General features: G+C 38.6%; 1 protein-coding gene across 1 annotated transcript in view; it reads right to left on the bottom strand.

The window, feature by feature from the left end:
* VAV3 (vav guanine nucleotide exchange factor 3) overlaps nucleotides 1-24,043 on the bottom strand; it is a 359,106-nt gene that overhangs the window by 268,179 nt on the left and 66,884 nt on the right. Inside the window, exon 2 of the mRNA XM_032422283.1 lies at nucleotides 7,523-7,639. Within this exon, the coding sequence (XP_032278174.1) occupies nucleotides 7,523-7,639 (117 nt within the window). The remainder of the gene's footprint in view (nucleotides 1-7,522; nucleotides 7,640-24,043) is intronic.

Genomic DNA, 24,043 nt, shown 5'->3' with positions numbered 1-24,043 from the left:
ATATGAAAAACATTTCTAACTGTTGGTCAGTGCACATGCACTAGCCAATATGTATCTTTCAAACCATGCCAGTGTGAAGTCTCTGAAACCACCTGCACCTACATGAAGCTCACAGGTCTTTGGGCAGGGAGGTTTTCTTGCAACCGAGAAAGCCAGGTAAAATTCCAAGGAGATGCACAGGTAGTAGGGAACCGATTACAGGTTCTCAAGTATTGTTGTGTTGGGATGTATGTGGTGCTTCAGAGGGCAAGCTCCCCACCACCCACAAGCACTGGAAGTAGTGAGGAGAATGTGGAAATTAACCAGTATCCAGGTACAAATGCTGAGAGGCTAGCCTGGGCTAACAGCACAGGCTGGGCAAGAAGAGGTCCTTGCACTATTATACACGCACCTGAGGTGTCCAAGTTAGGCTGGGAAGGGTGAAAAAGTGAAAACACACAAACTATAGGATGCACCCAAGCAAACACTCTCATAAGATGTATTATAAGGCATTACAGATGGGCCAGAAATTTGAGCTCACAATGTCAAGGCAGCTTGATAGCAGCATGTCTCTGCTAATAAACTGGGGGGGAGAGGGGGTACACACTAATGCCTCTTAGTGGAGATGGTATAGACAGTTGTGAATTTCCATTACACAATTTCCAAGCCTTTTTCTACATTAACTATGTATCCCTTGGTTTTCTCAGCAAATTTATTTTTAAATGGCAATTTAAGGCAAAGAACCAAACCATTTCCTATCCTGAATCTGATGTAACTGCTAATTTAGTTTATATCCTAGGGGGAAAAAACATTTATTGAGTGTTAAGGCATCAACTGCCTTCAGGAAAAGTTTCACAGCAGCTCTCAACTGATCTCTATGCACACACACAAAAAAAAAGTTAAACCTATTCTTACCACAAAAACCTAGGAAAAATGTAAGTTATAAATAACCATATGGGTGCATACATGCATACATACATGCGTATTATAATTTTCTTAATACTCTGAGCCAGAAAGTATAAAACCAAATAAACTTTCAAAAAATACCACTACAATCGTCTTTTTGACTTTACACATATCTACATTCAGAACCCTGAATGATCTGTATCTACCCAAACTACTGGTTCCATACTGGATCTACTGGTTCATTCAATCATTTCCTGAGCAATATGCCAGGCATTTTACATAAATTAACCCTGTTTTCACAATAATTCTGTATGATAGAAATTATTATCCCATTTATAATGAGGAACCTGAGGTTCAGAGGAATGAAGTGAGAGCCCAGAGGTCACACAGAATCCTCTAGCGTTTTCTGACCTCTTGGACCATTTTGTCCAAATCAGTGAATATCTCCAAGCCCTATTCATCCCCAGGTGAATGTGTTGGAGGCCTCTTTCAGTCCTTTTTACCCTGTGGTTTTAAGGTCATCTTCAAATCTTTCTGTATGGCCCAAATACATAGATACAGCTGGGGGCCTCAGGAAGAAGTGAGCTCCCAGTCTGCAGAGGCATACATGTCCATTTCCTTAATCCTGTAGAGCACAGACAAACTGGAGAAGGGTATCTGATGACTTAGAGAGTCTCTTTCAAACCTGAAGATCTATGATACTGCTTGGGTCAATGGTAAGGAACAGAAAGCATTTACCACAAAGCTGGGACTGTACTTCTACGTAATTATTTACACACTGCAAAAGAGAGATATTCTAAGACTCAGTCTTCATACCTCCTTTTCTATATATGATAGAAGACGTAGAGGCTACCAAATGGTCTCCAAGTTGTGTGGAACTGTGGTAATAGAAGAGTTATCTACACAACTGAAATCATCTGACTGACAAAACCAGGTGAATCACTTAGTTCTCTCCACCAAAAGTGAGAGAAATCTAAGGAAAACTGGCTTGAAGAAGAAAAAAGGAAGAATATATTGGTTCATGTCATGGAAAAATCCATACATATATGGATTTGGCTTTGGGCACAGCTTTATTCCAGCCACACATGATACCAGTAGGATCCTCCTCAGCTCTGTTTCCTCTAAACTGGGTCTGTTTTGAAACTCCATGCAGTACCCAGATGGCTGTGGCTCTTCTAAGCCTCAAAGCAGGAGGCGATCACAACAGAACTGCCCCTAAAAATGTCTCAACACATCATCTTGGTCCCAACTGAGTGACCTGCCCCACCCCAAACCCTTCCCTATGGCCAAAGAGATGAGGTATTCTAATTGATTAAACCATCCAAACTACATAACTGGAAAAGGGTGCTTTCTCAAAGGAGATCCAGGCCCACAGAAGAAGGGAGAAAGACAGCTGTGCAGAATAAAATAGAGTAACCCTATGACACATTAGAAAGAAAAAGCTTATTTCCTCATCTCACCCCTACAAAGTTATTAATTCTTGCACTCAATTCAAAATTCAACCCCTGTTTACCGCTGAATCATAAATCAATTAACACTAGTAATGACAGTTGTAATAATAGTAACAATAAGAGTAATAACTAATAATTATCAAGTACATGCTTTAAACCTAGATACTCTGTTAAACACTTTACATACATTTCCCTATCGTCAATTTATAGATGAGGAACTGAAGCTCAACGAAGTTAAGTGACTTGTCCAAGATCACAAACTTGTAAGAAGTATAACCAGAATTAAACCAAGATCCAACTCAGAAACCATATTCTTAACCCAAACACACAATTACCTCTCTCTCCACAATGTTCTAACTTGTAACCCTGACCCACCTCTAAGCCAGTGCTCTGACTTCCTTTGGGCAGTGCCGGTCCTGACCCTTAACACACTGCAACTATCCTATTGCTACTAAAATCAGCTAGAACTACTTTGGGTTAGGTGGGATTTTCTTTGATTCAAGAAAACCTATCACCTTACACTTGAAAGGTGCTTAACAATGCTTGAAACAACAGATGCGAAGTCTGTTGGTAGCAAGAAGCAGGCCCTTCCACCACCCAGAGCAACCAAAGGAAGGAGCTGACTTCATCACTCGTCTGGACAGCAGCATCAACAGGATTTCTATTACTCACTAGAAATGGTCTCATTGAAGAAAAATCCCATGTGCTTCCACACACTATAAATGTGCCAACAGACAGCTCAGTTGGAAACATTTCCAAACAGCAAAATTGTTAGTCGGGACATGACAATCTGAAGAGAGGAATAGAAGATCATTTATGCAGCATGGAAGTGAGGAAATTTACGGATCCTGTTGCAATGTAAAAAGTATTATAATTAATAACTGCTAATTTTCTAGGGCAGGAAGTTGTTTATTAGATTTCTTAAGCAAAGAAGTCAACTGAGACAACTTTACTTTTTTTGTTATTATACAGTCAGAAAAAGATTGATTTGGAGGCAGGGAGGGGCAGAGGGAAAGGGGGAGAGAGAGAATCTTAAGCAGGCTCCACGCCCAGCACAGAGCCTGACACGGGGTTCAATCTCACGACTCTGAGATCATGAACTGAGCTGAAATCAAGAGTCAGACACTTAACTGACTGAGCCACCCAGGCACACCAAGATGGATCTTTTTTTAACAGAAGTCAACTTGGGTGTCTCGGTGGCTCAGTCAGTTAAACATCTGCCTTTGGCTCAGGTCATGCTCTCAGGGTCCTGGGATCAAGCCCTGTATCGGGCTCCCTGCTCAGCAGGGAGTCTGCTTCTCCCTCTCCCTCTGCCACTCCCCCTATTTGTGCACTCTCTAATAAAATCTTTAAAAAAGTTAACCTTCTAACTTACTAAACTCATTCCCCATCCCTATGTGATTTGAAAAACAAAATCAAGTTATAGAAAATGCTCAGAATATTATTTTTTTGACACATGAGTTTGAATTAAAATGAATATTCTCTTAACACTGGGTAAAGAGCTCAATACTAGGAATTAAAAGTAATGCTGAAAGGCAAAATTATCGTAAGCCCCTCTAGAGTGCCCAAAATGTGTGTGCTCTTCACTATCTCAAAAATTAAAAGAAAAACTTCCATTCGTGTTAACACATGTAGGATGCTAAATCCTCTCTTTCTAAAGAATAATTAGATGTCAAGTGACAGAGCACTTAAACTTTTTAATTTCATAAATTCCTTTGGTTTTCTCAGGATTTTCCTAATTTCCAAAAGAAAACCTATCCATATCAAAGCCTATGATTCAGGGTAGATTTCCAGAACCCAGAACCAAGGGAGAACATAGACAAAGATTAGGGAGCAGACTACACCACAATGGAGAAGTGGGGGGAAGGTTAGCTCAAATCCAACTGCCTGTGTACATATGAGAATCTGTGAAACACTTGTTCAGGTAGAGTTCTTAATTTCAACCACCATTATACTAAAGGCTTATGCAGTATCCTAAATCTTTCCTCTCTTTAGAAAAAAAAAAAAGTGTAATTAGATGCCAAGTCACAGATCACTTGTGCTTTAAAAAATTTTCATATATTCCTTTGGCTTTCTCCCATGAGTTCATCCTTCTCCCTGTGCATTTCCACAGCAGCGAGACCCAGACGTAGATGGCAGACAAGAAAAACAAAGGGCTGGGAAGTCAGAAGGTCTGATCCAGATCCTAACCAAGGACACCGTGAAATCACTGTTAAACCTCCCATCTCTTAGTTTCCTCATCTGAGAAAGGAGAAGACTTGCTTGTTTCCTTCACATGACTACCATGGAACTCAAATGAGGTCAGGGATATGAAGTACTCTCAAAGCTTCAAAATGCTACAAAAGCATTAGATATTATTACAATTAATATATTCCTAGGCAAAAAGGTGTCAAATACACATGAATCCTAGATTTGTTATTTGTATGAATTGAGGCAGACAGGGGGGCATATAGTTATAGATATTCTCTTTTTATGTTAATTGAAAATTTAATTAAATCCCAAGGAATGAAGAGAAATAAACTAACCTGTCTACATCCTATTAAAATTTATAGTCACAATACCAGGAATGACTTGGTCTCTGTATCAACACACCATTCACATTTTTTAAATGTAAAAATTAAAAACTGCATGAATTGTCCAAGTTCTGTCACTTACAGCCCAGGATCTGTAAGTAGGGATGATAATGGTACCTACGTGGCGGGATTGATATGAAGACTGAGTCAATATGTGCAAAGTACTTGGACTGCTATGTGAACATTTGCACCATGGTAGCAGTGAGAATCAGCCAGATCTAGGTTCAAACCATTGCTCCAGTCTCTACTAGATGTGTGATTTGAATAGTACTTACATCTCAGAGGGCCATTGTGAGGATTAATGATTATATATTTATGTATGTGTATGTATATGTATATGTGTGTTGGTGTGTGTGGTGTGTGTGTATATATATATATATAGAGAGAGAGAGAGAGATTGAAGATACCAATTATCTCAAAAGTTTTCAGTAAGTGGTAGGATCGATGGCTTTGCTTAGAGTAATAATGTTTAATGGTAGTAATACTGGCAAGGTAATACTGGCAAGGTATGAAACAGCATCCTAAATTCTTAAACTTTCAGTGGTTTATTTAGGCCAGATACAGTTTTGGAAGAGATAACTGCACCAATCTTGGCAGTAGCAAAAATGTATGTGATTTTAAAGTGCGGAGTACAGGATCAAGTTCTCAATGACATCCCCAAGTTTAACTCTGTTTCAGACTTATCATTGCCAAAATATTTTAAGTAGACAGAAACACATTTACCCTTGAGAAGCATACAGTTTACTCCTTCACATTGAACTCTATTATCTCAACTCCTACAAAGCTTCCGTTGTGTAAGTGCACAGCGGTATTCCACTAGAACAAAGCCATGTGTTTCCAAAGAATTTAGATGATTTCCCAGTCTTTGTCAATACCATTTCTTGCAAACCTCAATGAAAAATGAAGAGCTCCTTGAAAAGCTTTAAGAAGTCTAGACCTTTTTTTCATTTGTCATTTCCTTAATTCATTTTCATTTTTCATTTCCCCAAAAGAGTGAAAAGAAAATCAAAAAAGACTTTTTTAAAAAAATAGGGGGGAGGAGTCAAAGAATAAAGAAAACATCTTTTTAAACTATGAAGATGTTTTTTAGGGCTAACAACTTAGAGGACTATCCACCTTACCTGGAATTCTAGTTGATTCCTCTTCATCTTCATGGCTTCACTTCCTGGCCACAGACAAATATGCTACCAACCTCCTGACCAGGCTTGGTTTTCAGTTGCTTTTGTTATCATGTTATCCTCCATCACTTTTTTGGACCTCAAAACGGTTAAATCACAGCTTGCCAGAGGAAAAAGGAATCTTAGAAACCAAGGTCTTATAACCATTTCCTTTTGCACAGGCTTCCAAACTGACAGTCTGATGAATGAGAAGACTGGTGACTTCCAGAAGATGACAAAGGGACTCTGGGTCAAGAAGCCAAGGCTTCTCTCGCCCTGGGCAAGGTGGCTCACCCATACTTGCATCAAATTTCAGCATCCAATTTTTTATGTGTCTGTTTCAAGTTTGTGCAATTTATTCCCATTGTCAAGCAAACCAATCCATTGCTTGGTTTTCACTTTATAACTAAAATATTACATCTTAGAAATCAAATGAAGTGTCACTCTCAAACAGCCTTTTGATGAGATACTAACACCTGAATTACAAGAGTAAGGGCAAACTTCTGAGTATCATTTATTTATTTTTTCCTAATTCTTACGTGCTTATTTTCATAATGCAATTATGTCAACAAGGGATAAAATAAGGTCACCTTAATTACCTCTTTTATGACTTCTTACATGCAAAAAGTTTGTTTATGCCCAGTCACTTCAAAATAAATGACCACAACTTTTAAAAGAATAATTTCTGTCACCTATTATACACAAGTGTTTGGTCTACATACAAGTAATAACAACAAATAGTAGAACAATTTACATGTGGTAAATATCATTGAAGTCCAACAAGCTAACATGTATCTGCTGAAATCCAAGCAATAGGAATTACTTAACAATCTCAAACATTTTGGATTCATGTCTTCCCAGTCACCTACCCAAGTATCAAAATAGAGAGAGGGGCAGCAGAACATTCTCAATCTCCAAAAATTAGGTGCTTTTCAGATATAGGAAAGACTGGAAGGGAAAAAATACTGGTCCTACTATTTGTAGGATGGAAAACCGTAGTCCTACCCTCTGAGGTAGCCAATAGGAAAAGCTACTTCTGGGTAAAAAGACTCTCCTTGTACTGCTTTAAATAAAAAAATAGTTCTAGTCCTGGGGCATGGGGGTAGCCCAGCCGGTTAGGGGTCTGACTCTTGGTTTTGGCTCAGGTCATGATCTCATGGGTGGTGAGATGAAGCCCTGCGCTGGGCTCTATACTCAGCGGGAAGTCTGTTTGAAGATTCTCTCCCTCTGCCTCTCCCCTCACTCACTCGTGCTTGCTCTCTCTCTCAAATAAATCTTTAAAAATAATAATTCTAGTCCCATTTGGACAATGTTGTTATTTGCTTTTTTGCTAAGTCACTTACATGTGAAATTTAATTACATAATGCAGATACCTAGACCACTTAAGTCACATGTCCTTCTTCAACAAGAAACAATAAATATTTGATAAAATGCACAGAAAATGAAATGTGATTACCTTTCCAAAGTCACGAACATCAAACAGGTCAAATGCTTCAAAGAGTTCACTCTTTCTCATTCCAAAGGTCTCGCAACAGGCTGTGAGGAATGTCCTTATGTTCTTCAAACAGAGAAACTGAGGAATGGGAAATAGCTATTAGTATATAGTGAATCATTCTGAATGCTCTATATCTTCTGTCCACCCAGAATGCTATTAAAAAAAAAAAAAATTACAAAAAAAAAAAATCAATCAACTTTTGAGGTTGCTTTTCAATTAATCCAGCAGTATTTACTAAGTACCCGCTTAGGCACAGGTGTTACATCTATGAAGAAGATACACAAAATTTCTGCCCTCGTGAAGTGTCATGAAATCTCGTGAAACCTACATTCTAATAAGAAAAGACAGACAAGAAAAAACTCAGCAACAAAAACAAAAAAGTAAATATTTTATTTTCATGTGGCGGTAAGTGCAATAAAAAAAAAAAAAAAACAAAGAAAGCCAGGGGGAAGGAGCAGGAGGAGGGGGGGGGGGGGGGGGGGGGAAGGGGCTTAAATGGATAGTTAGAGAAGGTGTAAGTGGGAAGAGAGCCAGAGACTTGAAGGGGGTGAAGGAACAAGCCATGTGAGGTACAAGAAACAGCATTCCAACTTAAAGTAGCATCGCATGGCAAAGCCCTGAGACAGAAATATCTGGGGTGTGTCTAAGGAAGGGGCCATTGTGGCTGGAGCAGGGTGAGTGACAGGGAGAAAGGTAGGAGGTGAGCTAGAAAGGTAATGGGGTCAGATGACGAAAGATCTTGTTGGACCAGCTTTTACTCTGACCAAGACAGAAGTCATTGGAGGCTTTGGGGCAGAGGAGAGATATGATCTGATGTTTTACTAGGGTCTTTCCAGCTGCTATTTTTAATATAGATGGAAAGGGGGTGGAGCAAAGATAGAGACAGGGAAAGCAGAAGGGTAAGAGACAACCCTGGGAAGACCAGTTGTTACATTTCGACCATGTTAAATTTGAGATGCCCATTAGTTATCCAATGGGATGGGGGCAGCAGGCAACTAGATATACAAGTCTGCAGTCCAGGGTACATGTGTGTACTCCAGACATAAATTTGGGAGTCTTTAGAGTATACAGAACATTTTTAACCAGGATATTGCCTGAGAGGACTTCGGGAGAAAACAGAGGAAAGGACCTGGGACTGAGTAATCTTAGATCAGGAAAAGAGCCCACCAAGAGGCTGAGCACAAGTGACTGGTGAGGAAGAGAGAATAACCAGGAGAACAGGTTTTCCCTGAAGTAAAGAAAGTGTTTCTAGAAAGAAGAAATGATAAACTCTGCTAGCTGCTCAGGACAGGCAGATTAAGATTTGACCAAGCACTGCCCATGGAGTCTGGCACTGTGAAGGTCATGGGTACACCTTGATAAAAGGAGGTTTCATGTGGAGCAGAGTGCTTGGAGGAGGTCCAAGAGAAAATGTGAAGAGAGGAAGTGAAGAGAGAATATAGAACATAGACTCTTAAGGAGTTTGCTGCAAGGGGCACAGAGGATTGAGGAGGTAATCAGAGAGAAAGACAAGTCAAAGAAGGCCCTTTTAAAAACAATGGAAGCTGTTACAACATGTTTTTATTTTGATGAGAATAATTCAGTAGAGAAGAGAAAGTTGGTCATGCAAGAGAGAAGGTGAGTCACCCGAATGAGGTCCTTGAGTAGGCAAAGGGGTGGGAGTGGGGTGCTCTACTGCTCAAGTGGAGAAATCTAACTTGGAGAGAGAATGCTCAGTTCATCAACACTAACAGGAGGAACAAGAGGGAAGGCAGATCCATTGACAATTTTTAAAAACAAAATTTACTTTCAGTATCCAAAAGACTCAGATCCACCTAAGCAAAACACACACATACCCTGAAAGTGAATTACTTCTTTTTGGAATATGAGCTCCAGTGGCAGCTCCCAATAAGTGAGAAACCCATCAGCTAATTTGAGCATTCTTTGTTTTTTAGCACTGTCAATGTTTTATTTTGTTGTTTGTTTGTTTGTTTTTTAACTTAGAGCACGTTTTACTTCCTTGGTATTTGAGACATTCAGATTTTTTACAGGCTTAACTCAGATGCAGTTTGATCCTTTACAGGAATCCTTCTCAGAGGCTTAAATATTTCAGGAGGGGTTAAAACCACAGGGGAAGCATCATAAACCCTTTGAAGCACAAAGGCAGAAGCCAATCAGCACATGGAGTTACCACTTGCACTTTAAAAAATTCATAAGAGACCTTTACAACACAGAATCACTCTACATGTAGCTCTTCCACATAGGATTGCTTATTTACAGATTAAAAGCCTTGCATTCTGCCAAGATAGACAATAATTACTCTCTTGGGGATTATGCAACTGCTCTCTTGCAATATTTTTTACATAATTAAGTGCCCAACTCATAGCTCACCAAGGAGAAGCATAATTGCACATGCCACCCTCTGAAAATTTCTCACCAAACCCAGATTTCACCCTGTGTAGGAAAAGCACTTCCACTCAAGTGCTTCCTTAACTCAGAAAAGCAAGTATTATTTCTGAAAGTTAAAAAAAAAAAAAAAAAAAAAAAGTAGTCATTACTGCATAGATATTTAAAAGCAGATCTTCCCCTTACTTCTGGAACCAACCTTAACCTTATTTGACTTTTAACTAGTTCAATTCTATTAAATTCCACAAATATTTACTGGATTTGGAAAAGGTCACTGGGATGCTCTCATTTTTTGAGGCAATCCTCAGATTTGGTCTTCCCTGTAGGTATTTCTTCAGTCAACAGTTTTTGAATACCTACAACATTCCAGACACTGGAAATGCTAAAAATGAGTAACACAAGGTTCTGCCTCAAGCTTGTCTGTTAATCTTATTTGGAGATTTTTCACAGTTATCCGAAGTTTAGCTAATTACACTAGGATCACATTTCACTTGATGTTCATGGGTGCTCAGCTCTGTGCATGCACAGGAACAAAGCTGAGGGATGGAGGAAGTGGGCCCCAATACCATTGTAGAAGCACTGGACAAAGCTGGGACTGACAGCCTGCCTGCCACTCCGGAGACACAGGTTTTGTTTTCATCATGCTGAGCTTGTTCTTTTTCCAGTTTATTTTTAAAAATTTCAAACCAAAAGTTGAAAAGATAGTACAATGAACACTCCACCTACTCAATAACTGGAACATACTGCCATATATATGTGCTTTTATTTTTTTAAAGACTTATTTATTTTAAAGAGAGAGAGAGAGAGTGCATGCACATGCAGGGGGAGAGAGTCTTAAGCAGACTCTGCGATGAGCAAAGAGCCTGACTCCAGCTGGATCTCAAGACCCTGAGATCATGACCTGAGCTGAAATCAAGAGTTAGACGCTTCACTGAGTATACCACCCAGGTGCCCCTATATATGTGCTTTTATATGCCAACTCTTTATTTATAAAATGTATTTTGCTGAAGTATCTGGAAGCAAGTTACAGATATCACAACACTTCACTCCTAAATAGCTCAATATGCATCTCCTAGGAATGAAGATATTTTCCTACATACAAATAACATTACCACACCTAAGAAAATTAATAATTCTATGTTATCTAATATCTATTCCATATTCAAATTTCCTCAGTTGCCCACCCTATGTTTCCTTATGCTATGTCCTCCCCAGTCTAGGATCCAATTAAATTTTACCCATTGCATTTGGTTGCTTTATTTTTGCAGTATCTTTTAATTGAGAAATTCCGCTACCTTTCATTTTTAAAACATTGACTTTTTGAAGAGTCCAGACAAGTTGTCTTATAGAAGGTCCCACATTTTGCATTTGTCTTACTATTTTCATGGTATCATTAAACCTGTTCCTCCATCACTTGTATTTCCAGTGAACCAAAAGCTAAGTCTAAATGCAAATTAAACAGTTCTGGCAAAAATACTTCATACTATGAAATTCATATTTCATAACATCTAAAGATACAAAATGTTAAGTTAATCCATTATGATTGATGCTAGCTTCACTGCTTGGTTAGAATGTTTACTGCCACATCTATTGTAAAGGTACATATGCCCCTTTATATTAATAAAAATCCTAGGGGTGATAATTTGGTATGTCCTATTTCTCAATTTTTTACCATGACTTACCATCCACTAATAACCCTTGCTTTGATTATTCCACTTGGGACTACAAAAGAGTGATCTTTCTGATTCTATCATTCCTTCCATAATTATTAGCCAGTATTCTTACAAAAAGAGCTTTCACTGCCCTCCCTCCCACCCTTTTTACTTGTGTAATAATCACCATCATTTTTTTTTTGATGTTCATATTGTCCCAAATTTGGCCATTTTGGGGTCCCTTCAAACTGGTTCCTGTGTCCTTTTAACAGAACGCCATTTTCTTCATTTTCTTATATCAAGTTGTCCCAAATCCACATCATATGTTCTTTGCTCTAGTTCTGGAATCAGCTATTTATCCAAGCAAGTCCGTTCCCACTTACATGGCAAATGGTATTTAGAAACAAAAGTCTGAGCACCAGGCTGCTCCCAGATTACATGAGCCAGTTTTATCAAACAGACCAATAACTCCTTCCTTTGCTTAAGCAATCTATCACAACAGAAAGAGTTAATGTAAACAAGATTGGCCTAAATGATCTCTAATGTACCACTCAGATAATTCTACAATTTTCTTTGTGGAATGCTTAATAAACCAACTCTTATCTTACTCTGCCAAGATGAAGGAAAGTTGAATTTATTGAAGATGACTGATGAACACGAGCTTGTTTTATGCTTAGAGATGTGATTGGTGTTTTGACATTATTATTTCAGTATAAGTTTTTTCTCCCCAGTTTATAAATTCTTTTAGATTAATAGCCATGGATAGTTCTTTGTATCATCTGTGGTAGCATAAAACATTCTGACTTCAGAGATGGTTTACGACACACAAGGACAAATATATCTCATTATTTCGTAACCAAACCTCGTGTTTGATCAAAAATTATACAACTCTGCTAAAGCATTTAATTTATATGAGATAACTTTAGGACTTTTTAGAATTTAGAATTCAAATTTTAAGAATCAGAATTTTAAATAGCTTCAGGATTTTTTAAATATTAAATGTATCCACACAACACAGTTACCAAAATTAAAGATATACAAAAGTCTAAACAGCAGTTTCTCATTTAACAAATATTACTGAGGTGCAGATTATATGCTAGGCATCATAAAACTTCATAAAACATACCTCCAATTGGGTACTGCTTTAATTTATTAAACACATGTTAATGGAATGAAACTGCCAAGAACTATGTATTTTTAGAAAGCCAGTATGACCCAAACTGCCCTCAGAAGAGTTATCCTGGTCAGGCAGAGCATCCAGACCAGTAAATGCACAATTACACAACATGGGGCAACTGCCATAAAGAAAGCAGTCAAGGTTCTTTGGGAGTCCTGGAATGTCAGAGACAGCTTTCTGGAATAAGTGACAGATGAGATGAGAGCTGAAGTGGAGGTGAGGGTCAACCAAAAAACAGGAAGAGTGGCTGACATTCAGGGACAAGAAAGGAAGACGCCAGACTTGGGGTACAAGGAAGTACCAGGTAAACGGCACAGCATGTGTATGAGCACAGGATGAGGCATGGACTGCTGGGGGCAATGGAAGTGGTATCGAATGGACACAACCTTCTGAAGGGCAGCAGTGACAGTGGGGTTGGAAAGGGGAGCTGGAAAGGGAAGCCAGGGTTTACAAGGCATGCCAAGGGGATGTGGGCTTTCTCCTAGAAGACATGGTAAGGTTCAAGGGTTTTAAATAGGAAGGTAGAACACTCAGCTTGCATTTTATGTGTATTATTATAGTAATTTTTGAATGTGTACTATGTACCAAGCTCTATGCTAATGTTTATGTCCTTTAACCCTCATGACAACTCAAATCAGGAAAGTTTTCATTTTCTCTTTCATGCATACTGAGTTTATTCAAGGTTATATAACTGCATTTGCCAAAGTAATAGAGTCATGATTCAAATCCAGACACTCTTGCTACAGAGCCCACATCCTTAACTACTGTGTTATACTAGCTCCCTTTTGCAGTGTGCAGATTAAACATTTTCTTTTCTCTTTATTAGGGAGATGATATGGGTTAGGTGGGCAAGACAGGGCAGTTAGGATGCTGCCATATTAATTTAACAAAAAGATTATGGTGATCTGAATCATGGAACACTACATCAAAAACTAATGACGTACTGTATGGTGACTAACATAATAAATATAAAATTTTAAAAAATAAAACACACTATGAGACAGAAAACAACAACAAAAAAGATTAGGGTGATTTGGACTAGGATAGTAGGAGGAGGAACTGAAAAAACTCTATGAAGTAATATGGAAAGGAAATACCCAGTAACTGATGAATATGTGTGGGGTGGGTGGGGAGAGAGAGAAGAGAGAAGAATTAGGAATTATATCCATAGCTCTGTCGTGGGCTCTGCACCTACAATAAAGGCACTCACTGGAAATGGTAGCTTAGCAGCTGGGGGACAGGGTGTGTGAAAAGGAGCCACAGATGGGAGACAGTTAGCTCTTGTCTTCACGTCTGGAAAGACCCAGTAATGAGAGGGTCTAGGCAGCATCTTGGCAATATCCAGTAATGAGTGACATATTCTAACAGCAAAGGCATCAGTCTTCAGCCACCACACTCACCCTCTCTGCCCCTTCAGAAACACATGAGCAGCCTGCCTATTTATTACAAGTGGATGAATTAAAATGGTGGAGAAGCACTCAGTAGATGCAGATAACCTTCAAAGAAATTTTAGCACCATCAAGGTCTAAGACACCCTCAAACTACCCAGAGCTCTCCAGATTAGATACCGTTTCATCACCAGATAGTTATCACAACAGACAAGGCTTTTCAAGGTGCAACCTCCTACACAACCCTTCAACGCTAGCAACAGTGATGTTCCAGAAAGGAAACGTTTAAAGGTCAGGCTGCGAAAGCTCACTATTCAGCTCTGAGACGTTCTCTTCCCCCTACTCCTTTTACAAGGTGTATGGTTGCCTCTTTCTCTATGTGCGTTAGAGCTATTTTGACTTTCTCAATGATATGGACACAAGCAGGATCGTTTCCCTTTTTTATCTGAAAAAACTGAGCATCGACTTCTCTAAAATTGTGAGCAAAAAATGGACCAGTTGTGTTAACGGACGCTACGTAACAGGAAAAAACCTCCACAGTTTATTGTGAAATGAGCTACTTCAATCCCAACCGAGAAATGGTATCTCGTAGGAAGGCTGGTGATTTCTAATATAGCTTCACAGCCACGTACACTTGCTGACTTACTGCAGTTTTCACAAGGACCACCAACAGTCAAGCTGCATGATGAAGACAGAAGTTCTCGGGGTCTCATTTCTTTTTTTTTTTAAGATTTTATTTATTTATGGGGGGCCAGAGGGAAAGGGAGCAGCAGACTCCCCGCTGTGTGTGGAGCCAACTCAGGGCTCAATCCCAGGACCCTGAGATCAAGATCTGAGCTGAAGGCAGATGCTTAACCATCTGAGCCACACAGATGCCCCTTGGGGTCTCATTTCTTGATGGAACGTTCATTATCCCATTTGAAGGAGAGACTGAATTTGAGAGTTTAACATAATTTGAATTATGAGTGGCTGTTAATGAGCTGATTGACAGTTTTGAAAGGCATGGAAGAGATCATGATGAAGCCTATTTACAAACTTTAAGGTACAGGAGTTTTCTTTTGTTAGCCGAGCCTCAGCTTAGACTTGGTCAAGCTCTGCCTAGTACCCCTGTCATCCTAACTCCTCTTCTATCCCTTTCCAAAGGAATCAATCATCCTTTGCAGAACTAGAAGGCAGGAAGATATGGAAGAAAAATAGCAATAAATCAAGTTTCTCTCTTATTGGGGTTTTCTATTTCTGTCCCTTTGGCCATATCTTCTCTCTCTCTCTCTCTCTCTACATCTGCCTTTTTAAAATTAAGAGAGCTAAATTCTACATCTTTGGGGAAAAAAAAACAAAAGGGAAAGAAAAAGTATAATTTTTATTTGTACAGGGACTCTGTCCTTTTCCCTTGTAACTCAGCAGATCCCAACAGAAGGGGCACTATCACCACTGCTCTGTAAAGAAATCATATCTGTAGATGCCTTCTGAAATTATAAAATAATGATGCTGCACTTAGCATCCGTTCAAGACTGCACAGTAGCTTCAAATAATTTTATTGATCCTATTATTATAAATAAATGAAGACCCTAAAAAACACACAGGGAAGAAGTCCAGAAAGGGAGGGGAGTTGTTTTCCTAGCTCCAATTTTGTGCTCCTCTATTTTCAATAAACTAAAAGCCATGTTGATGGCTGTCCAGGCTGCAAAGGATTTTTTAAAGGATAAAAAAAATTAATCATAAATATAGTCATTTAATAACATTTAAAGTTGCAGGTTTTTTTTTCTTCAATGATTAAAACTTTTATGGGTCATATGTAAATTTATGAAAGTGATCAAGCTCTAAAATGTAGGCCTAATTTTAAGAACACATGCATCCCATATACTCGGTAGCACTCTGGCTCACACCTGTGATAATAACCATCTTGACTATTCTCCCAACTATGGCCACATGAAATAAACATTTGCAAGTAGAGACTACATTTATTTCACCTATGTATCCATACAGCTATTATAACAGACAAGTGGTTTTAATAAATAATGAACAATTGATGATGCAGTTTATATGTTTAAAAAAATAAATAGCAACCATTCCTTGGTAGCCAGGGAACTCACGGGGAAATTTTACATTAAATTGTCATCATATCCTCTTACTTATATGTTAGTGTATTTATAGGTACTCTTTATTAAATTACCCCCAAGAACTTTAGAATTTGGTGATCTTAATAATTATAAGTAAAATAAAGATTTTAAATTATTAAGCAGTTATGTTCTTAAGCATCATTTCTAGTCTGGGTTGCCAGCCTCTGGTGTATATTCAATGGTAGGTAGCCTGCTAACAGATTTTCAGGATTCCTGGCCAGCTGTCACCATCATACACACAAGCCCTTTGGTGCTTTCATCAGCCCTTGTCCTCAAAAGAGGGAGCACTGTACCCCTCTCCCTTGGCAACAGCTTAGACCCTTAGTTACAAAGGTTATCTACCAACCCCAGCATTAGCCCTTGGACACAGAAAAGGTTAACAAACAGCATTCAATTCTCCTTATGTGTTTCTAGTCTTTGGACTGAAAAACTGAATGCCTGGGAAGTGCAGAGATCAAAATTAGCCTGAAACATCTATTTTACTAAGTTCATTAACCTGCTAAAGAAAGCACTGTACGTCAATGCCTTTAATGAGAAAAATTAACACTCAACCATATTGTTATCTGGAATACAGCTAGCCCAAAGCACACTAAAAATGGCCCAGTCTCCATTCTAGAGAAGACTTGCTTGCAGGGTTCCCTATTACAGGTATGCAAAAAATAGTAAATAAATAAAAAATAAAGGCATTTCTTTTTGCACAGACCATTAAGAGATAAGAGACCATGCAGTAGCTAAAAGTCAGGCTTTTGATCGTGGCGGCAACAGTAACAATGTAGCTACAGTAGCAGTGATAGTTATAATCAGAGTAGAATGGAAGTAGTCATAGTAACAGTTGAGCCATGGCAGTGAGAGTAACAATCAGAATAGCATGGGAGTCGTGGTAGTAACAGTTTGGCAACAGCAGCAGTGCTAGTAATCCGGGCAGAATGGAAGTAGAGGTGGAAGGCAGAGTGGCAGTGAAGGTGGTTATCCGCTGCTCAGGCAATCGTCCCAGATGAAAACCAGTCTCCTGTGCCCTTATTCTAGGTGGGAAATGGACTGTCCTTCCAAGAAAGAGCATCCTTGAAACAGCACACCGGCCAAGAAAGCCATTCCCCGTGAAGCAGGAATTAGAATCCTGTGACCCTGTTACCACAGAAGGAGGGGAGCTGTGGTGATTCTTCATTAGAGACAACATTCAAAATGAGGAAAAAGCTTATGGACACAAATCTGGGTTGCTTTTAGAGAGGAGCCCTACAAATCCATGAATCCAGATAATGAGAATGAAACTTAGTGTTAGAGTCTGATCTAAAAGGAAAAGAGCTGTATACAAAAAAAAAAAAAGAGGTCTGACTGCAGGCAACCCCGCCTCATGTACTTCCTTCCCCTACAAATAGCCACCTGAGAAAGCAGCCACAGGGGTCCTCACATGTCCCTGAGGAGTCCCCACCTTCTCCATCCTTTGCTGCTTAACTCCCTATGTCCACCTCACTCCGTGGTACAGCCAGAGCAGGATTTGAGTAGTAGGAGATCCAGAAGGGAAGTAGAGAACAGAGGCGAAAGCCTGAGTCCCTCCCTCCTCATTTAATCTGCCCTTGATGCTATGGGGTAGGTACTACTATAATTCCCATTTACAGATGAGGCAACTGAGGCACAGAGAGGTGAGATACGTGGCCTTAAGTCACATGGCTGGTAAGTGGTGGAGCAAGGTTTCAAACCTTGCCTCCAAAGTCCAAAGTCCACGCCTTTCACAACTAGGACATTCTATCTCCTTCAGGGCAGACACTGCCCCAAACAAGGGAGTTGGGGGCCAAGGTCCTGCCCTCCAGGGGATGAGAGGAGAGATACAAAGGAGCAGAGAGCATTTTGATTCCAGTGTAGTAAGTAGAGAGGCAAGCATCGGGTTTAGTGGGAGCCCAAAGGAAGAACGACCATCCGATGCAGGGGGGTAGGTTAAGATTCACTCCTCCAAGGAAGTGGCTGAAATGAGTGTCCAAGAATGAACAAAAGGTCATGATAAATGGGACCTGGTGAGAAGCAAAGGCCTAGCTTTGGGGAGGAAATGCAGTAGTTCACGTGGCCTCCATAGCCAGTGCAGGGAAGAGAGCATAGGAGATGAATGGCTGGAAAGCTAGGCAGGGGCCAGATCCCAAATGGAACTCAGGATTCACTTCCCAGAGAGGACAAGGCAATGCATCATAATAATGCTTAGACTCTACAAACAATAGCAAGTGATAAACGTGTATGTCCCACATATGACACTAAGCACTTTCCATGAAGTATCTTAGTTACTACATACAACCCTATGAGGAAGACACTATTATTATACTCTATGCATAAGGAATGGAGACACAGTAAATAACCCAAGGTCAATGTAGAGCCAAATCCACCCCCTGCCAGCACTGCCCCCTGGCAAGCTATGCTGCATCCTTGAGCATAGGGGGTCATGGCAGGGTGGGGGGAGGGGGGAGGCAATAGCAGGCTCTATGGCAGCAGTAGGACCAGACTTCAGGCACCTGCCAGCTTAAGCAAACTTGGGGTCTGTCCCAAGGAAAGCAACTAAAAATGAAGAGTAACACATTTCCTCAAGTAATTTCAACTTCAGAAAGAAGATGCATTAAAATAAACAAAAATAATAATAAAAAGAAAAAAAGAAAAAAAAAGATGCATTTTGGAGGAAAAAACTCTTTTCTAAAAATAACAGTAACAACAAAATGTTTCAATTTCCATTCAGATCAGAATACTTAGCTCTAGACCATACAACCTACCTTCCCTGCTTTCTTCCCTCACCTACAAGAGAACATTCCTTACTTTATCTCCTAATGCCTTCCAGTAGGCTTCTTCTACACATAATTACATACATTCTATATAACTTTGAACAAATTTGAAATGACTGAATAACTTTGGAACAATTATTCTCCTATATATCAAACATTGTTCTTTTGTGACAAATTACATTCTATTTTCTCCCCACATTTCTAACCTGTTATTCTATCTGTACCCACACTCCTCCCAATTTAGTATCACCCCAAATTGTAGGCAAATTATACTTCTCACTTTTGATTTTACTACCTGAGGGACTTCTTTATGATTTATGCTCCAAGTTTTAGCTCTGCCCACAATTTCACAAATTTTATTAAAATAAGCTGTAGTTTTTCCAAATTAAATAGGAGTACACTGGGTCTGCACTAAAACACTGTTAATACAAGATCTGAACTAAAGATCAGATTTATATCTGACCCATGTCATATGTATTGTACATATTATCCATATGTTTATATATACATGTGCATACACACAACTTTTTTGTTAATACTTCTAATACCATTACTTCTATATAATATTTCCTTCTGAAAATATTAACCAAGTAGAACACTTAACCAAGTAAAAATACATCCTAATTGAGTATAGAAAATGCTCCTTGTTTCCACCCCCCCACACCCTTTTCTTAGCCTTCCAATAAACTCTGCCATCTTTATAACCAGGAGATCTGTACTCTGTTTAGAAAACCTGATAACCAGGGGCACCTGGGTGGCTCAGTTGGTTAAGTGTCCAATTCTTGATTTTGGCTCAGCTCATGGATCTCAAGGTCGTGAGACTGAGCTCCACATCAGGCTCCGCATTGTGCGGGTAGCCTGCTTATGATTCTCTCTCTCCCTCTGCCCACCGCTTGTGTTCTCCCAGTCTAAAATAAATAATAAAATCTGTTTAAAATATATATACATAAAAAAACCTGCTAACCAATCACCAATACTTCTCACAACATTGTCACCACACCTGTCTCAAACTCAATATATTAAGTTTTTAGTGGCAATAGAAAATTCTAAAAAATAAATGGATGTATCAACCCAAGTTCTGTTAACTCCCAGTTAGATACCTTGAATCCTCTCTTTCAGTCAAATTTCCCAGTAAACTTATTTCCAATGAATTAATGTTTCATCCTTTTAAAAATTTTTGAGTGTAGTTGACACATAGTTACATTTGTTTCACGTGTACAACACAGTGATTCAACTTCTCTATTTGTTATGCTGTGTTCACAAGTGTAGCTACCATCTGTCATCAAACAACACTACTACAATATTCATTGATTGTATTCCCTATGCTCTAACCTTTTAATCCTGTAACTTATTCATTTCATAACTGGAAGCCTGTATCTCCCAATCCCCTCCACCCATTTTGTCTATCCCTCCCCTCTGGAAATCATCAGTTTGTTCTCTGTATTTATAAGTGTGATTCTGCTTTTTATTTTAGTTTTTAGAGACTACATGAGTGAAATCATATAGTATTTGTCTTTCACAGCCTGACTTATTTCACTTAGCATTACACCCTCTAGATCCATGTTGTTGCAAATGGCAAAATTTCATTTTCAGCCATAAAAATCATCTTTATCCAATCATCTTTATCCATTCAACTATTAATGGACACTTAGTTTACTTCCATATCTTGGCTATTGTAAATAACACTGAAATAAACATAGGGGTCCATGTATCTTTTCAAATTAGTGTTTCCCTTTTCTTCGAATAAATAACAAGTAGTGAAATTATTAGATATGATATTTCTATTTTTAATGTTTTGAGAAACCTCCATACTGTTTTCCACAGTGGCTGCACCAATTTACATTCCCAACAATGCACAAGAGTTCCTTTTTCTTCCATATCCTCACCAACACCTGTTTCTTGTCTTTTTTTTAAAAGATTTTGTCAGACAGCGCGCACAAGCAGGGGGAGTGGCAGGTAGAGGGAGAAGCAGGCTCCCCGTTGAGCTAGGAGCCCAATGTGGGAGTCAATCCCAGGACCCAGGGATCATGACCTGAGCTGAAGTCTTAACCGACTGAGCCAACCAGGCATCCCTGTTTCTTGTCTTCTTGATACTAGCCATTCTGACTGGTGTGAGGTGACATCTCATTGTGGTTTTGATTTGAATTTCCCTGATGATTAGTAATGTTGAGCATCTTTTTCACGTTTGTTGGCCATCTGTAGGTCTTCTTTGGAAAAATGTCCAGTCCTCTGCTCGTTTATTAATTGCATTATTTGTGGGGTTTTGATGTAGGGTTGTATAAGTTCTTTATATATTTTGGATATAACCCCTTATTGTACATATCATTGCTCTCCCATTCAGTAGGTTGATGGTTTCCTTTGCTGTTCAGAAGCTTTTTATTTTGATGTAATCCCAATAGTTTAATTTTGCTTGTTTCTCTTGGCTTAGGAGACATAGCTAGGAAAATGCTGCTACAGCCAATGTCAGACTTACTGCCTATGTTCTCTTCTAGGATTTTTATGGGTTTAGGTCTCCCATTTAGGTCTTTAATCCATTTTGAACTTATTTTTGTAGATGGTGTAAGAAAGTGGTACAGATTCACTCTTTTGCATGTAGGTATCCAGCTTCCCCAGCACCATTTGTTGAAGAGACTGTCTTTTCCCCAATGTACATTCTTGCCTTGTCACAGATTAGCATCGGTTTATTTCTGGGTTTATTCTATTCTGTTGATCTATGTGTCTATTTTTGTGCCAGTACCATACTGTTTGATTACTACAGCTTTGTAGCCTGTCTTGAAATCTGGAATTATAATACTTCCAAGCTTCTCAGGATTACTTTAGATATTAGGGGTCTTTATGATTCCATACAAATCTTAGTATTATTTGTTCTAGTTCTGTGAAAAATGCTGTTGGTACTTTGATAGTAATAAAGAAAAATAAGATAGGCAATCCCTAAACCTAATACCTTTATTCCTGCAGTCTCCAAATCTGTACCCATCTCAGCCATTTTTCCAAAGACTGAATATACTTTTAGGTCATACAATTTCTTGAACAGACTGTACTAGATCATTCTAGAATTCTCTGTATTAGATCATTCTAAAACTCTCTTGTTGCTAGATACATAATCATAGGCTATTTCTTCAGCAGTAGTTATCTATTGCCACTGTAGTCCTACAAGGTAGATGTGGAGGTTTTTGTGAGGGGTTTTGTTTATCTAATACCAATTCAATACTGTGTTATATGATTTTTAAACTAATTCACAAATGTAGTTACTCTGCCTAGAATGGCATTTCTGTAGGAAGACCACTGTCCTGATTTATCATGGATGCTCTTCAAGCCCTTTGTCCTACTGCAATTATTGGTAGTGTCCCTTTCATTAAAAAAAAAGTTCTTGTGTAATAGATTAGTTATTCTTCCTTTCTTTTTCCTGTCCTTAGAATATTCCTCATCCTTCAGAACACCAACTCAAATTACACTTCTCTATTAAGCTTTCCTTAACAACTCCGGATAAGGCTGGTCATTCTTTCTCAGACATTATATCATTTTAATCATGTCATTATAAAAATGCACCAAATTTTATAGCAATAGAATTTATTCATTTCTATATGTCCTGAATATAGCCTAACACAAGGCAAGTGCTACATATATATATATATATACACAAACAGGTATACATGTACACATACATACACACATACTATACATACTGGATACACAGGGGAATAACCAGGAACAACCAACCTGGATACAAGTCCTGACTCTGCCATCAAGAATTGGGTGACTCTAAGGAAGTATAGGAGTTAAGAATGGATTCAGGGGTCACATATGCTTACGCTTAAATCACCCACCCACTGGCTAAGTAAACTTAGTAAGTTTACTTGACTTCTAAGCCCCAAACTATAAAATGTAGATAATTCTATCTTCTTCGATAGGATAGTACTCAGTCTAGTGAAATTATGCATGTGAAGCATAATTTTAGTACAAACTGTTCACTAAATCTGGCTTACTGCTATTTATTGGCAAGTGAATACCGATGACATAAAATACATTCCGAATTTTATATGATTAATATGTCATAATGGAATGCTATTGTTGCTGGAATTGTCATCATTAGGCAATCATTTAACCCATGTGAGTCATGGTTTCTCCATTTTAGAATGGGAATAATCGTATTTCCCTAACAGGTCTGTTGTATTAGGTGAGATCATCTATGAGAAATTCAAGTTCCATTATTCATTTCATTCACTAAGCACTGGCTGAGTGCCTAGTGAGTGCTAGGCACCTTGTTAAACAGGATGATTCCAAAGATACAAGATGGGTAACCAGGATAGATGCCAAAGATACAAGACAAGACAGACAAATCCCTTCTCTCAGGAAGTTCAAGGATCAGCATGTAACCTTAAGGACCTGTAGATAGGCAATGATCATTACTATTCTCTTCACTTGCCTGTAAACTTTCTCTGATTTTTCTCATTCTTTCCAACTTTATCTTACTATCTGAATCTAGACTATATTTAAAATGTTACATAACTTATATAGGAAAAAAAGTCAAAATTAACTTATGAAATCAAAAGGGGATAAACTACTATATATCTATAGACTGTAATAAATCCACTCATATGCATTCATCAAAATTATAGGAATTCTATGATATTATTTTGTAAGTAAATATTTCTCCCTGAATTTCTACAAATCAAGTATTAGGCTTGCTAAGGTTATATTCCATACTCTCAAGTCCAAAGAAGACAATGATAGCCTTTTCTTAGCCTAGATTTTCCCCCATTCCTGTACCCACTAAAGAATAAATTCTTTTCTCCAGCTTCACTCAGATATGTTGATACATAACACTGTGTAAGTTTAAGATGTACAATAATTTGATGCACCATTACAAAATTATTACCATCATAGCATTAGCTAACACTTCCATTACATCACATAATTTCAGTTTGTTTTTTGTCCTATACCCATTTTAAATGCCAGCATTAGTATTTCAATATTAGCTTTGTCTCTTTCCCAGATACCTCC

The sequence above is a fragment of the Phoca vitulina genome, unplaced genomic scaffold (genome assembly GCF_004348235.1).
Source record: "Phoca vitulina isolate PV1807 unplaced genomic scaffold, GSC_HSeal_1.0 scaffold2, whole genome shotgun sequence".
In the NCBI taxonomy this organism is placed as follows: Eukaryota; Metazoa; Chordata; class Mammalia; order Carnivora; family Phocidae; genus Phoca; species Phoca vitulina.
Note: the sequence above shows the minus strand (reverse complement) of the source record. Positions and strands in the feature narration are given on the sequence as shown.